At 34.7% G+C, this 14,516-nt stretch overlaps 1 protein-coding gene across 11 annotated transcripts in view; it reads left to right on the plus strand.

Moving 5' to 3' along the window:
- The window catches only part of ZMYM4 (zinc finger MYM-type containing 4), a 150,206-nt gene that overhangs the window by 102,109 nt on the left and 33,581 nt on the right, over positions 1–14,516 (plus strand). For all 11 annotated transcript variants that reach the window (XM_082686833.1, XM_082686834.1, XM_082686831.1 and 8 more), the window contains 9 exons: positions 1,637–1,721; positions 1,967–2,222; positions 7,638–7,812; positions 7,923–8,135; positions 10,926–11,076; positions 11,569–11,684; positions 12,393–12,668; positions 12,842–12,992; positions 13,960–14,132. In XM_082686833.1, the coding sequence (XP_082542959.1) occupies positions 1,637–1,721; positions 1,967–2,222; positions 7,638–7,812; positions 7,923–8,135; positions 10,926–11,076; positions 11,569–11,684; positions 12,393–12,668; positions 12,842–12,992; positions 13,960–14,132 (1,596 nt within the window). The remainder of the gene's footprint in view (positions 1–1,636; positions 1,722–1,966; positions 2,223–7,637; positions 7,813–7,922; positions 8,136–10,925; positions 11,077–11,568; positions 11,685–12,392; positions 12,669–12,841; positions 12,993–13,959; positions 14,133–14,516) is intronic.

Here is a 14,516-nt window from a genome sequence, read left to right on the forward strand (position 1 = left end):
ACATAAAAAATTTAAAAAGGAAATATCAAAAAAATGTTGATAACATGCTACACAAAGTTAATATTGGTACATTACAATGCTGTTTTTGTAAGTAGATATTACAAAAAGAATTGAAGATTGAGACAACAGTGGAGAAAGACTTTTAAATGGCTTTTTCACAAATTGCTAGCATAAATCTAATTAAAAGTTTAAAAAAACTACCATTGTGTATCAAGAACATTGACTGTGAACCTTTTTACCTATTAGTTTCACTTCAAAAATCCTTTCTTTAGAATGTAATGCTAAGTATGAGAGTATGAGTATTCACAGAAATGTTCATCATGGTATTTCTGATTATACCGAATGTTGGGAAACAAGTGGACTGACATTGGGTTATGGTTATATATTCTCAGTGTTATGTAGGACCATTAAATTGGAGACAGAGGCCAAAGGAAAAATCAGTAATACTGATCCTGTCTTTATTTATATAAGTTTTCTTGTTTTGTTCATCATGGATTATACTTTTAAAAAATAATGCATTAAAATATTGATCGTGTTTCCTGAGATTTTTGGTACCTTAATTTTGTGCCTGAGGCCGGTTTCTCACTCCCCTAATCCCAGTCTCATCCCTGTGTAATCTGATATGTCTATTAAATCATTTATCTATCAATATTTCTCAAATGTGAGTAATGCACCAGATACCTCTTACCACAAAAGAGGAGGTTATATTGGAGTTGTCTGAGAATTCCAAGAAAAAGAGGTCTGCTGGGGTTTTGCAAGTTTCAACGTGATAAACAATGAGTGAAAATAAAAGTTAAACCTGCAGATTAAAGATTTAAGTTAAAGATTTCACAGTGAAATAATATAATTGTAAAAACAAATAACAGCACTGAAAACTTGTAGTACAACTCAGTTATATGTGTTTATTCATGCTGAAAAATGTTTACATTCACCAAAAAAGTCATTGAAATAAATAACATTTTAAAAAAGTATTCTCTCAGAATTCTCAGACTCCCTAGAATACATCTGCAGACCACAGGGTCTTGGAATCCAGCTTAAAAAACACAGAGGTAATAATAGCCAAATGTTCAGTTGACTCAAGTGATCAAGAAATCATTTTATTAGAATGATATATTCAGTTTAATTACTGAATATAGTATGATATATTCAGTTTAATTAATGAATCTACTATGTAGAAAAATAAAAGCCTCTGAATTACAGGAGGGGAAAAGACTGGAAAGAAATATACCAAAAGAATAACAGTGGTTGTTTTGGTGTAATGGAAATCTGAGTAGAATTTTTTCCTTATCTCTGCTTGTCTAAATTTTGTATAGTGTGTATTACTTTTATAATAGATAAACAGCAACTTAAAATACTGTAATAATAAGAATTTTCAAAAATAATTTAAATATCTGATAGTGCTACAGACTGTAGGCTTTCACTTTTTACCCCTTACTTTCTCAGCATATGCAAACTGATTATACCCTTATTGCAATTATAGTTTGCTTGCTATTATTTCTTACTAATGGTAATGTAGTTTGAACATTTTCTCCCCGCTGTGTAGCCAAAGAAAATGTGTTGAATGTCTGGATTTCTTTATATACAGTGTATTTCTTCTTTTCTCTAAGTATTTATTTATTTATTTTCTTTTTTGAAGGAGTATAGTCATGGCCAACAGCAAAAAACTCAAGAAGGGGAATTGAAAATTAGTGCTGTCTTTTCAGTCAGTGGCAGTCCTCTTGGTAAGAAACAGAACTGAGTAAAATGCATCATGTTTATTTATTCTGACCAGTATGATGAGAAGAAGTATCTACTTGATTAGTAAACTAGGCAGTTCTCTGCCCATTTAGAATGGCTTTAATTGTATATTACATAATTAGTTTTGGATTTCAACACTAGTTCTAGAAGAGAAAGAAAGGATATATATACTTAAAATTCATGGCAAAAAGTAAAACATTAAATTTTTTGTTTGTTTGTTTGTTTTAAGCTCCACAGTTGACTACTGGCTTTCAGCCTTCACTGGCGTCATCTGGCATGAATAAAATGCTTCCTTCAGTTCCAGCCACAGCTGTCCGAGTTTCCTGTTCTGGTTGTAAAAAAATCCTCCAGAAGGGTCAAACTGCTTATCAGAGGAAGGGGTCTACTCAGCTTTTCTGCTCCACGCTGTGCCTCACTGGATATACAGTTCCACCTGCTCGCCCACCACCTCCGCCCACCAAGAAAACTTGTTCAAGTTGCTCAAAGTATAGCAGAATTCTAAATTATCTCCTTTGTTTGTTTCCTTTTAAAGTACTTTGTTCTTATCTGTGTATTAATTTTCTACGTTTCCATGTTTATTGAGAATTCCCACAGCATGTTGCTGCTCTCAGTTCTGTTTTGTTTGTTTTTAAGATTTATTTATTTGAGAGAGACCAAGCTGGGGGGGAGGGGAAGAGGGAGAGGAAGAGAGGCAGAATCTTAAGCAGACTTCCCACTGAGAGTGGAGCCTGATGTTGAGGGGCTTGCTCTCCTAACCCTGAGATCATGACCTGAGCCAAAATCAAGAGTTGTACGCTCAACTGACTGATCCACCCAGGCACCTCTCTCAGTTTTTCTGAATACTAAGTGCTCAGCTTATTTTAATTGCAAACAATGTGACTTTCACATATTAAGATATGTTTTTGAAATAAGCCTTCCCATCCTTGTTAATTGCGATGCTTTATAAAACAAAAACTATGCCATCATGTAATACCACAACATTTTATCTTACAGGTAATAGAAATCCACAGATATTTGAAGTTGTATATCTTATCTTTTCTTATCTTTAAAAGGTCTTCAGTGTATATATTTTTTATCTTCTCTGAACTACCTCAGAGGTTGCATTTTAGTGTTTAATATCAAAAGAATATGACCTTAGTCCGTGATAACAGTCATCCTTGATATATTTGAAGAATACGAATTCATTTTGGCTGATTTGGTAAGGTGATCGTTAGAAACCACTTAAATAAGCCAGAGAAAAATGAATAATGCTCTTGTTCTAAAACATTTTGGCCTCTATTTTTAAGCTACTCAAAACACAATTTGTTAATTTAGGTATTTGTATTTATAGTTCCTGACATGGATTCTTCCCTTTGTCTGGAAAGGGAACAAGATGCTCCCTCTTCTGGTTTAGTTGGAAAAAGGCATTTTATAGACTTGATAGAAATTTGAATGTGGTTCCAAGTCTTTCTCACAGTTAGTTATGTGGCTTCCTTTTATGTTTCATGTTTGATTTAGTTAAAACAGACTTCTTTATTTATACTGTTTGAATTATAAAACATACTTTTAAATGTGTGTACTTCATTTCTATATTCTCGTATACTTATTAGCAGGTTCTAAGATTAGATCAACTTGAAAATTATAATTTTTATAGGTTTTTTGTTTGTTTGTTTTGCCATGAGATAATTGCAAATAATAACTTTCTCTTATGCTTCTTTATTTAATTCTACTTTAGTGATTGGCACTTTCTAAAATTTGTTTTATTTCTTCTTTCATAATAATAAATATTTTCAGAGATATATCAGTGAATTTTATAATGACCATAGAACACTCAGAGAAGTTTTAAAATGTATGCCCTCTTTCTGTCTGTGTTTTTAAATTCTTGTCCATACATATTAATTCTTTTCATCTAAATTTATTATATCCCTTTGGTTTGCCTAGTGTTATCTGGAGATAGGTCATTTTCACCTACTTGTCATATCTTACCCATCTTGATCTTACATAGTTCAGTTATCTTTTAAAATTGCATTTATGTTTTGTTATGTTTGGTCTTATCCATAAATCTTCCATGTTTTCACCCTGTCATTCCTTGACTCTTTAACTGTTTTATCTCTTCATTCATTCACTTATTCTACTTAACTCTTCTACTTCCTCATTCATTCACTTACCTGTTACGCTTTTTTCACCCCTTGTTCTTTTCCATTTGCCTTTTACTGTTCTCCAGCAGGTACTCCTTAACGGCCTGTCACCTCTGCCTTTTCTTCCCATTTGCTTCCTGACTTTTCTCCCCTTCTCATTTTATAGGATATCTTTGCTGTTGCTGCTCGGCCCTCACACATGATTGGTCTTCATTTTCCTTGCATTCTGTTTTGCTTCCTGAACTACTCTTTCATTTCCTTTTTACCACTTTACCCTGCCTACCCTTGTTTTCCTCTTTTTTTCTTCTTTTTTTTTTAAACCCCCTCAACGTTGGCTTGAATTCATGACCTTGAGATAGAATCTGACTTGAAATCAAGAATTGGATGCCTAGGGATGCTTGGGTGGCTTAGTTGGGTAAGATTCTACTCATCGAGTCCCACATCAGGCTCCTTGCTCATTGGAGAGTCTGATTCTCCCTTTGCCTGCTGCTCCTCCCTGCTTGTGCTCTCTCTCTCTCTCTCTGACAAATAAAATCTTTAAAAAAAAAAAAATTGGATGCTTAACTGACTGAGCCACCCAGGTGTGCCTGTTTTCCTCTTATTTACACAGTCATTACAGCAGTTTGGGATAGTCTGGTTTATCTGACTATAAAATTGTTCATTTGGATTATACCTTAAATATAAGGAAATTGGATTCAAAGAAGTTAAAAGATTTCCTCAGAGTCACATAGCTGGTTAATTTTACTAACTCTCTTCCACCTGCCACCCTGCAGCTCCCCACACCCCACAGTCTATATTTTCAAACAGGTTTAAATTGTAAGTTAATCCCCTGAAGGATCCCAAGAAGGGTTTCAATTTAATTTGAAAGGTTGGAGATAGAAAAAATTTCCTTCCTGATAGCCAATGCTATTTTTATAGACCAGTAGAAATATAGCAGCAGCACTTGGGTTGAAAGAAACTGATTAGCTATTTGAAGTAACAGTTTTATTTTTCTTAACCTCTTAACCAAATCTTTTACCATCTTGAATTTAACCTAAACTCTTGAGTATATTTTGGGTAATCATCATTTAATTTTCAGGTCTCCTTAGTAATAAGGACCTAGCACTGTTTTTAAAAATCTATTTCAGATCCTCCATAAAAGAGGTAGTTTGGAGGATAATTTTTTTAATATTGTTAGATCAGATTACTTGATGTAATGATACTCAAAGAAGTCACTATTTCAGGATTGTCTGTATCATTTCTGAATTTTTACTATTTGGAATCAGATATAATCTACAGTAAGATGCAATGTAGTTGGATGTTAGGCATAAGAGAAATAATACTTGCTTTTATTTTTCCTTGCCTTGATCCATGCTGCTCCCCAATCCTTATCTCCTTAACCTTCCAAAGCTCCTATTTTAGATATAGATAAAATGTCAGGTAGGGTAGCCTTTCATGTCACATATTGTCTGAAATAATTGTTTCTTCATTTTTGTTCCTATTATTGTACATTACGCTTTTTCATAATTATTTTACTTTTATATTTTTAAGGACACTTGTGTGATGGTATTTTATATGTCACTTGTCTTTTTGTCCCAGTATACTGTAAGCTTCTTGAGTACGTGCTTGTACCATATTGTGACACAGGGTTTAGCTAGTGCGTGATTCAATAAAAGTACTCAATAAGTACCTCTGTAAATGTACTATATAAAAATCTAAGGGCACCTGGGTGGGTCAGTTGGTTCAGCGTCTGCCTTCAGCTCAGGTCATGATCCCAGGGTCCTGGGATAGAACCTCATAATGGGGTCCCTGCTAAGTGGGGAGCCTGCTTCTTCCTTTTCCTCTGCCCCTCCCCCTGCTCATGTTCTTTCTCTCTCTCTGTCAAATAAATAAAATCTTAAAAAAAAAAACTAATTAAAAAGTAATTGTGAAGGCAAAAACATGCAGAAAGTTAGAAGAGCCTACAGCTATTAAGTACAGAAGATGAGGTATGGAGTTATACGCTCCATGAGTATATGCAAGGTATATATAGAAGGTATATATACAAGTATATACAACAAGGAGGTATTCGTTGTGATGATTCCGTTATGTTTACTATTATCTTTTACTGAAGTTGTAATCTTTTGTAAAAAGTATTCTATTAGTAAAATCTAAGATGAAAGGTTGAATATAATCATTTATATACTATTAATGTGGGTGTATACTCATGGGAGAGAGATACCATTTAGAAAATTTCCATCAAGGCATTTTTTCCCCCACTGGCTTTTTTTTTTTCCTGAGAGAGTACAAGCATGAGCCAACAAGGGGCAGAGAGCGGGAGAGAGAATCTCAAGCAGGTTCCATGCTCCGCGCAGAGCCCAACCTGGGGCTCGATCTCATGACCCTGAGTTCATGACCTGAACCGAAATAAAAAGTTGGTTGCTTAACTAACTGAGACACCCAGGAGCCCCTTCTATTGGCTTTTAAAATGGTTTGCACTTAATGTATTTAATAAACTGCTATGTGGGAACACTGGTTTGGGGTTAGAATAAGGTATGGAATGGTAGGGGGCCTTAGATGTGTTTGAATCTTCATTAGCTTTGCTACTAATGCTTACGAATTAAATTATTATTATTTAAGATTTTATTTATTTATTTGACAGTCAGAGATCACAGGTAGGCAGAGAGGCAGGCAGAGAGGGAGGAAGGGAAACAGGCTCCCCATTGAGCAGAGAGCCCAATGCAGGGCTTGATCCCAGCACCCTGAGATCATGACCTGAGCCGAAGGCAGAGGCCTTAACCCACTGAACCACTCAGGCACCCCTACAAATTAAATTATTTAAAAAGTACTCCGGGTGCCTGGGCGGCTCAGTGGGTTAAAGCCTCTGCCTTTGGCTCGGGTCATGATCTCAGGGTCCTGGGATCAAGCCCCACATCGGGCTCTGCTCAGCAGGGAGCCTGCTTTCCTCTCTCTGCCTACTTGTGATCTCCATCTGTCAAATAAATAAATAAATAAATAAAATCTTAAAAAAAAATAGCAGTACTCAATTTTATATAACTATGCTAGAGTAGACACTGTGTAGCTTGAAATGTATTTTCACATATATTTATTTATTAAAGATTTTATTTTTAACTAATTTCTGCATCCAACATGGAGGGTCTCTCAACCCCAAGTTCAGCAGTTACATGTTCCACCAGCTGAGCCAGGCAGGTGCCCTGTAGTTTCACTTTTAAAATACGGTGTTTCTAAAATTTTTCAAATGTAGTATTATTTTATGGAATATTTTGAAAATGCAGAAGAGCCTAAAGAAGAAAATTAACATCTCTTATAATCCTACCTACTAGAGATAATGAATGATAACTGTTTGATGTATATCCATTTAATCTTGAAACACCTTATACTCCCAACAGTTCTATGAAGTAAGCCATGTCTTAGTTCTATTTATAGAACAGAATGTAAGGATCAGAGCAATTTATCAGTGTACCTGGGAAAACCGAGGTGTTCTTATTTAAATCAGTGTCCTTTCCATATATATAATTGTCTCTGACTTATTTATTTATTTAAGATTTGAAAGAGAGAGAGAGAGAAAGATAACAAGAGAGAGCATGAGCAGAGAGGGGAGAGAGAGAGCAGCAGACTCCCACTGAGCATGGAGCTGGATGCAGGATTCCATCCCAGGCAGGACCCTGGGACCATGACCTGAGCCAAAGGCAGACACTTAACCAACTGAGCCACCCAGGCTCCCCTGTTTTATTTATTTTAACTGACAAAAAGGAAAAATACAAATGATACTGTGGCTTATCCTATTTTTGTTATCATTTTTAGAGATATTTTAAATCCAAAGGATGTGATCAGTGCCCAATTTGAAAATAGCACCACTAGTAAAGATTTTTGCAGCCAGTCATGTCTGTCAACATATGAACTGAAAAGGAAACCTGTTGTCACCATAAATACGAACAGCATTTCAACCAAATGCAGCATGTGTCAGAAGAATGCTGTTGTAAGTCATCTTACTTTTGGGCAGGGGTTCCAGAGAGATTAATGTTTGTGCTTAAGATCAGCTTTTGATGGTCTCCACTTGTTGGTGGTATATTGTTTTTTAATTCCTAGATTCGACATGAAGTTAATTACCAGAATGTGGTACATAAACTTTGCAGTGATGCCTGCTTCTCGAAGTTTCGTTCTGCCAACAACCTCACGATGAACTGTTGTGAGAACTGTGGGGGTTACTGTTACAGTGGCTCTGGGCAGTGCCACATGCTTCAGATAGAGGGCCAGTCCAAGAAGTTTTGTAGCTCAGCGTGTGTCACAGCATATAAGCAGGTACATGACTGTTGTTCCTTTTAGGAGGATCTATTTGTTTTGGTAGATCTTATTTATGAACATGTTGTCACAAAAATACTAAGATGTTATTATTAGCTTAATATTTTAACATATAAATAGAACCTGTCAAATGAATATGTATCAAAAATCCACTTACAGAGTTTTATAAGTAGCATATTTTTCTCTTCATGCATTTGAAATACATGTTTTTAGGGCATGGCATTGGTATTTAAAATATGATTCATGTTTTTGAGCAATATTTTGAAAATGCACAAAGCAAAATAATGCATCTCCCAGAGAGACCCAGTCTCAACTTTTTGGTGAATAACTTTCTCTGAAATATATTTTTGGTTTGTGTATAAGTGTATACTTTATTATTTGACAAGGTAAGGTCCAAGTTAACATATATTCTTGCCATCAAATCCATATAGTTGAAATTGGAATTCAGAAAAAAAAAATCTTAGGATTGTTTTTAAAAGGTTTTTCCTTTTCTTCATGAAATAGGAAAAAATAAATGTACATCATATATTATTTTGTGAATTGATAAGGTTAATAGAAGATGAATTAGATGAATGCTGTATGACATGTCTGTTAGGTAGTTTCATTTTTACTGTATTTGTATTGTATTAGTAAATTTTGATCACGAATTAGATTTTAAAGTTCATAAATCCAAAGGAATAGTAAAAACCTTTTAGATTTTAAATTATACAGTGCCTTCCTGTTTCAGTGCATTAGCTGATCACTCTTTTTCTTAAAATAGTGAATTTTTATACAATCTAACAAGATTCATGAATGTAATGTGTGAGAAATTTCTTTTAAATTATTATTAATTCTTTGCAGTGATTTTGTAATTTTCAGTGTTATACAGTGTTTCTGTCTATTTCTTATTATTATGGAGCACATTAAAGGGGCTTAGCTTTACTATTTATTTATTCCTCTAGAAACACCTTGGTTTTGCTTTCACAGGGGGAAAAAAGCAAGTATCTTCATGAGCTTATCCTTGTCCAAAGGACTATTTTCTTGGTATTGTTTAAAGTTACTTGGATTCAGTCCATTGAAAGATGGTTCATATTCCACAAGAGGAGAAATAGGTCGAATAATCTTAATTTCATTTTATTTATTTATTTATTTATTTAATTTTTTTTTTTTTAAGATTTTATTTATTTATTTGACAGAGAGAAATTACAAGTACACTGAGAGGCAGGCAGAGAGAGAGAGAAGGAAGCAGGCTCCCTGCTGAGCAGAGAGCCCGATGTGGGACTCGATCCCAGGACCCTGAGATCATGACCCGAGCCGAAGGCAGCGGCTTAACCCACTGAGCCACCCAGGCGCCCTATTTATTTATTTTAAAAAAAGATTTTATTTATTTATTTGACAGCGAGAAATCACAAGTAGGCAGAGAGGCAGGCAGAGAGAGAAGAGGAAGCAGGCTCCCTGCCAAGCAGAGAGGCTCATAGGGGACTCGATCCCTGGACCCTGAGATCATGACCTGAGCCAAAGGCAGAGGCTTAATCCACTGAGCCACCCATGCACCTGAATCATCTTAATTTTAAATTAATTTATTATTTTTAATTTAGCCAATATCTATTAAATTTCTCACATATTAATATGTACTGTGATTTAGAGAAAGAGCGTGAATTTAGAAGTAAAGCAGATCTCTATTTGATTACTTGACTTTCTATTCAAACAGAATTTTACCATGGGGAAAGCAGTTAAACTCCTGGGCCCATTTTCTTATCTGTGAATGGATATTATACTACTATTGTTACTGAGATGTTCTTAGGATTATGTGAAGTAAGAATGGGAAAGTACCTCGTATAGAACCTGACGTATTGAAGATGGTCATATCTGCTGCTTTCTTTCCTTTTTCATATATAATTTTTTTCCTTCTTTATATGTAGTTGATTAAACAAACATTAGATGTGATTCCTGTTTTGAAGGTCTGCCTGTCTCTCCCGGGCAGATAGACCTACTGCTGAGTAGAGATGGTATGATGGAAGTATTATGGTACAGGAGGGCACAGAGGAAACATGACCAATTCTTCTTGATAGGACAAGATGAAACTATCAGCAGAAATTTCACAGAGATAATGAATACTGGATATACTTCATAAGTTACCCTGAATACATGATACATTAGTAGTATTTAGCATTGTTTGCTAAACAGACTCATTGATTGTTTATATGTAGACACTTTGATATCCAAAGTTTGCTCCCACTTCATTGCTTCCTTGCTTATTGCTTTGTGTGCTTTGTTGTTAATACTGGTAGAGTATTTGGTAATGAATTTTCTAATAAGTTTATTCTCTTGAATTCACATTTTATGGCCATGGATAGGACCTTTTGGGGGGGGTTCTTCTGATCTTTGGTATAATGTAAGAGCATGAATTGCCTGTTGTGTACTTTTTTAAAATTCCATTTTTAAAACTATAGTTACAATCAATTAATAGATCCCCAAATTAATTGCTTGCCAGGTTATGGTCAGCCTTATTTTTTAATGAAATAAAATAGAATGTAAAATATAAACATGCATCACATGCCATCATGATTTATATTGTTTTATGAAACTTTTTCAGTTTTATATACATATATGTATAATACACAAGTAAAACCTCAAAAGTATGTATTGGGTCACTTTGTAAAATTTATTTCTTACTGAGGATTGTAATCGTAAAAGTTTGAAAGCCACTAATTTAAAATATCTCAACCAGTGTTAAGTATAAACATTTCAAAGAATTATGCTTTTATTTATAATTTGGTAAAAATGAATGTTATTTTATTCTCTTAATAGAAATCAGCCAAAATTACACCATGTGCGCTTTGCAAATCATTGAGATCCTCAGCAGAAATGATTGAAAATACCAATAGCTTGGGAAAGACAGAGCTTTTCTGTTCTGTTAATTGCTTATCTGCTTACAGAGTTAAAATGGTTACTTCTGCAGGTAATACTGGTTTCATAAACTATATAATAGTTGACAAAAGTTATGGTTATTGCTCTTTTGTATGGTACAGATTTTTGTCTAAATTTAATTGATTTTTAAGGCAGATTTAAAATATTTCAGATCTGTTTTGTAAAATATCACCTCTTGCCACGATTTCTTAAGTTAGACGTTTATTTGCTTGCCTCTTTGTGTATTCCCCTTTTCCAAAAGAATTTCATATGGCTTCTTTAATATATCTTTTTATCCGTACCTAATTTATTTTAGTATTCATTTATTTTGTAGTTTCAGGGTAGGCTGTTCCAACTTTAAATTAACAGAAATGTTATTAATGTTAAGTTAGTTTCTGTCTGTATGTGACATGATTTAGTTTCAGTTCCTGCAACTTGACCTGGCCCTTGAATTTTCATATATTGGATAATAGTTACTTATTTTCTCAAACATTTGTATACATTTGTATATATTATTCATTAGTTTTTATTTTGATTTGCTAAGGTGTACAAGTGCAGTGTAACAGTTGTAAAACCTCAGCAATCCCTCAGTATCACCTCGCCATGTCAGATGGAAGTATACGCAACTTCTGCAGCTACAGCTGTGTTGTCGCGTTCCAGGTACGGCTTCAGAAATCTTCCTCTCCTCCAGTCAGTGAGGCGCCTGCTATGTAGTATGTAAACTTGGTAGGTGTTTGCTCCTGCCCCAATTGCCTACACTTTCTCAGTCTTGTTAAACGTGGATTCTTTGACTTTTGGTGTGTTTGGAGGATTGTTGTTTAACTGCCTCCCATAACATTAAGTGGAATTGTTATTACCCATATTATCTATTGGGAAGATATTATTTTTTTTTTAAGATTTTATTTATTTATTTGACAGAGAGAGATCACAAGTAGGCAGAGAGGCAGGCAGAGAGAGAGAGAGAGAGAGGAGGAAACAGGCTCCCTGCTGAGCAGAGAGGGGACTCGATCCCAAGACCCTGAGATCATGACCTGAGCCGAAGGCAGCAGCTTAACCCACTGAGCCACCCAGGCGCCCGGGAGGATATTATTTTTAAAGGAAGTTATTAGTTTGGGGCCCTGGCTGGCTCAGTCAGTAGGGCAAACTGCTTTTCATCTCAGGATCAGGACTTCAAGGCCCATGTTGCACGTAGAGATTACTTTTTTAAAAAGTTTAAAACATTAATGAGATTATTGGTTAAATTATTTTAGTTTTTGGATATAAGTGAAACTGTGCCCATTCAGTTATAAGCTGCTCAAAGATAGTGAATTTTGCTTGTTTATTTGAACAAATGATTACATTGATCATCTTGTTTGTTTCATTTTTCAGAATTTGTTCAATAAACCGGCAGGAATGAATTCTTCAGTAGTGCCCTTGTCTCAGGGCCAAGTAATTGTAAGCATCCCCACAGGTTCAACAGTGTCAGCAGGAGCGGGGAGCACCTCTGCTGTTTCTCCTACTTCTATCAGTAGCTCTGCTGCAGCTGGTCTCCAGCGACTTGCTGCGCAATCCCAGCATGTTGGGTTTGCACGAAGTGTTGTGAAACTCAAGTGTCAGCACTGTAACCGTCTTTTTGCCACAAAACCAGAACTTCTTGACTATAAGGTAAAGTATAGGATCCTGATAAAGGGCTTGAGTATAAGATGGCCTATATATAAAATCATTTCTGGCTTTTTATCTCTCAGAATTACATTACATGTTTTGAAAGTAAGAGAGAATAGAATTTCCAAAAGATAAACCAAATGTTTAATTAGTACTTGATGATTATTTCTTTGCAGGGTAAAATGTTTCAGTTCTGTGGCAAGAATTGTTCTGATGAATATAAGAAAATAAATAATGTAATGGCAATGTGTGAATATTGTAAAATTGAGAAAATTGTAAAGGAGACTGTGCGATTCTCAGGTGCTGACAAGTCATTCTGTAGTGAAGGTAAAGGCAAGATCATCTTACTCCTGATCATGTTGGTCCTTTTAAAAGTAACTGATGGTTTAAGCTGTTACTGTTTAAGCTTATCTAGTTTATCCTTTGTGTATAACAACAAAGCCTTTTGTTTACACTTGGTTTGCTTTTTTCTTCTGAGCTAGTCCTTCATATCATATAGATGTTAAAATGAAGGAAAAATCATTGAACTGTATTACAGAAGTTGGTGGTGATATGAAAAACATTTTCTGTTCTTACGTTGATAGGGATCTTGTAGTTATTGCACTTTAAAAAATCATTTATTTATTAGGTGGGGGAGGGGCAAAGGTAGAGGGAGAGAATCTTAAGCAGCCCCCCTGCTGAGCATGGAGCCTGAGTCAGGGCTCCACCCCAGGACCCTGAGATTGGTCATGACCTGAGCCGAAAGCAGGAGTTCAGATACTTAACCGACTGGGCACTCCTGTTACTCTTATTTCTAAAGAGAACTTCCTAAATTTTGGTAGCATCCTAAGATTATACTTCTTTTGTTTTAAATGGACATGTTTCTGAATAGGCAAATCAATGTCAGGTAGATTGTCTTCTTTATTTAGATTAGTATTTTCTATGTTTAAAATGTTTAGTTTTATTTTAAAACTGTACACAATTGGCTTCCTAGATTAGTGGCTTTCAAACCTTTTGACCACAACACACAAGAAGAATACATTTTACATTGTGACCTAGTATGTTATCACCCACCCAAGTAAAATAAAACTTTTATGAAATAAAACTGGCTTTTATTATGTGTGATGCATAATAATGTTTTCTGTCCTATCTTACTTTGTTTAATAAAAGAAAATGATATTTCTTTAAATTGTTATCTTAATCTACTAATTGGTGAGGATCCAAGTGTGAAAACATTTTCACAGGGCATTTAAGTTTAAAGATGTAGAGACTTAGTATTTTTTTCTCACATAAATTTTATTTTTCCTGTTTTTAGGTTGCAAATTGCTTTATAAACATGACTTGGCAAAACGCTGGGGAAATCACTGTAAAATGTGCAGTTATTGTTTACAGACATCTCCCAAATTGGTACAGAATAATTTGGGGGGAAAAGTAGAAGAGTTCTGTTGTGAAGAATGCATGTCCAAATACACAGTTCTGTTCTATCAGGTAAATATAATCCACATCCTTGGAGTTTTTCAAGTTAGGGCATATATTGCTTCCTTTTATTTTTTAACGTAGTACGAAGGGCAGTTTAGTGATTTAAAACTTGTAAGTGTTAACTGTATGGCATTAAAGAAAATAAATGTATTATGTCCTCTTTCAGTATTAATACAAGATTTAGGAAGACTTTAATGTCACTGAAGTTACATTCTTTTTTAAAAATTTCCTTATAGAAGATTTACCAGTCTTAAGATATTAAAGTATTTAAAATTAGCATTTTATTAATTTTTTATCTAAAATAAATTTGTCTTCTGATGATTTTGAAGGTGATTGATGATTTTGAAGGTGATTGTGTCTTATTTTGATTTCACTGTGTTTTTAAATTACCCT

Source organism: Mustela nivalis (genome assembly GCF_964662115.1).
Source record: "Mustela nivalis genome assembly, chromosome: 10".
Classification (NCBI taxonomy): domain Eukaryota; kingdom Metazoa; phylum Chordata; class Mammalia; order Carnivora; family Mustelidae; genus Mustela; species Mustela nivalis.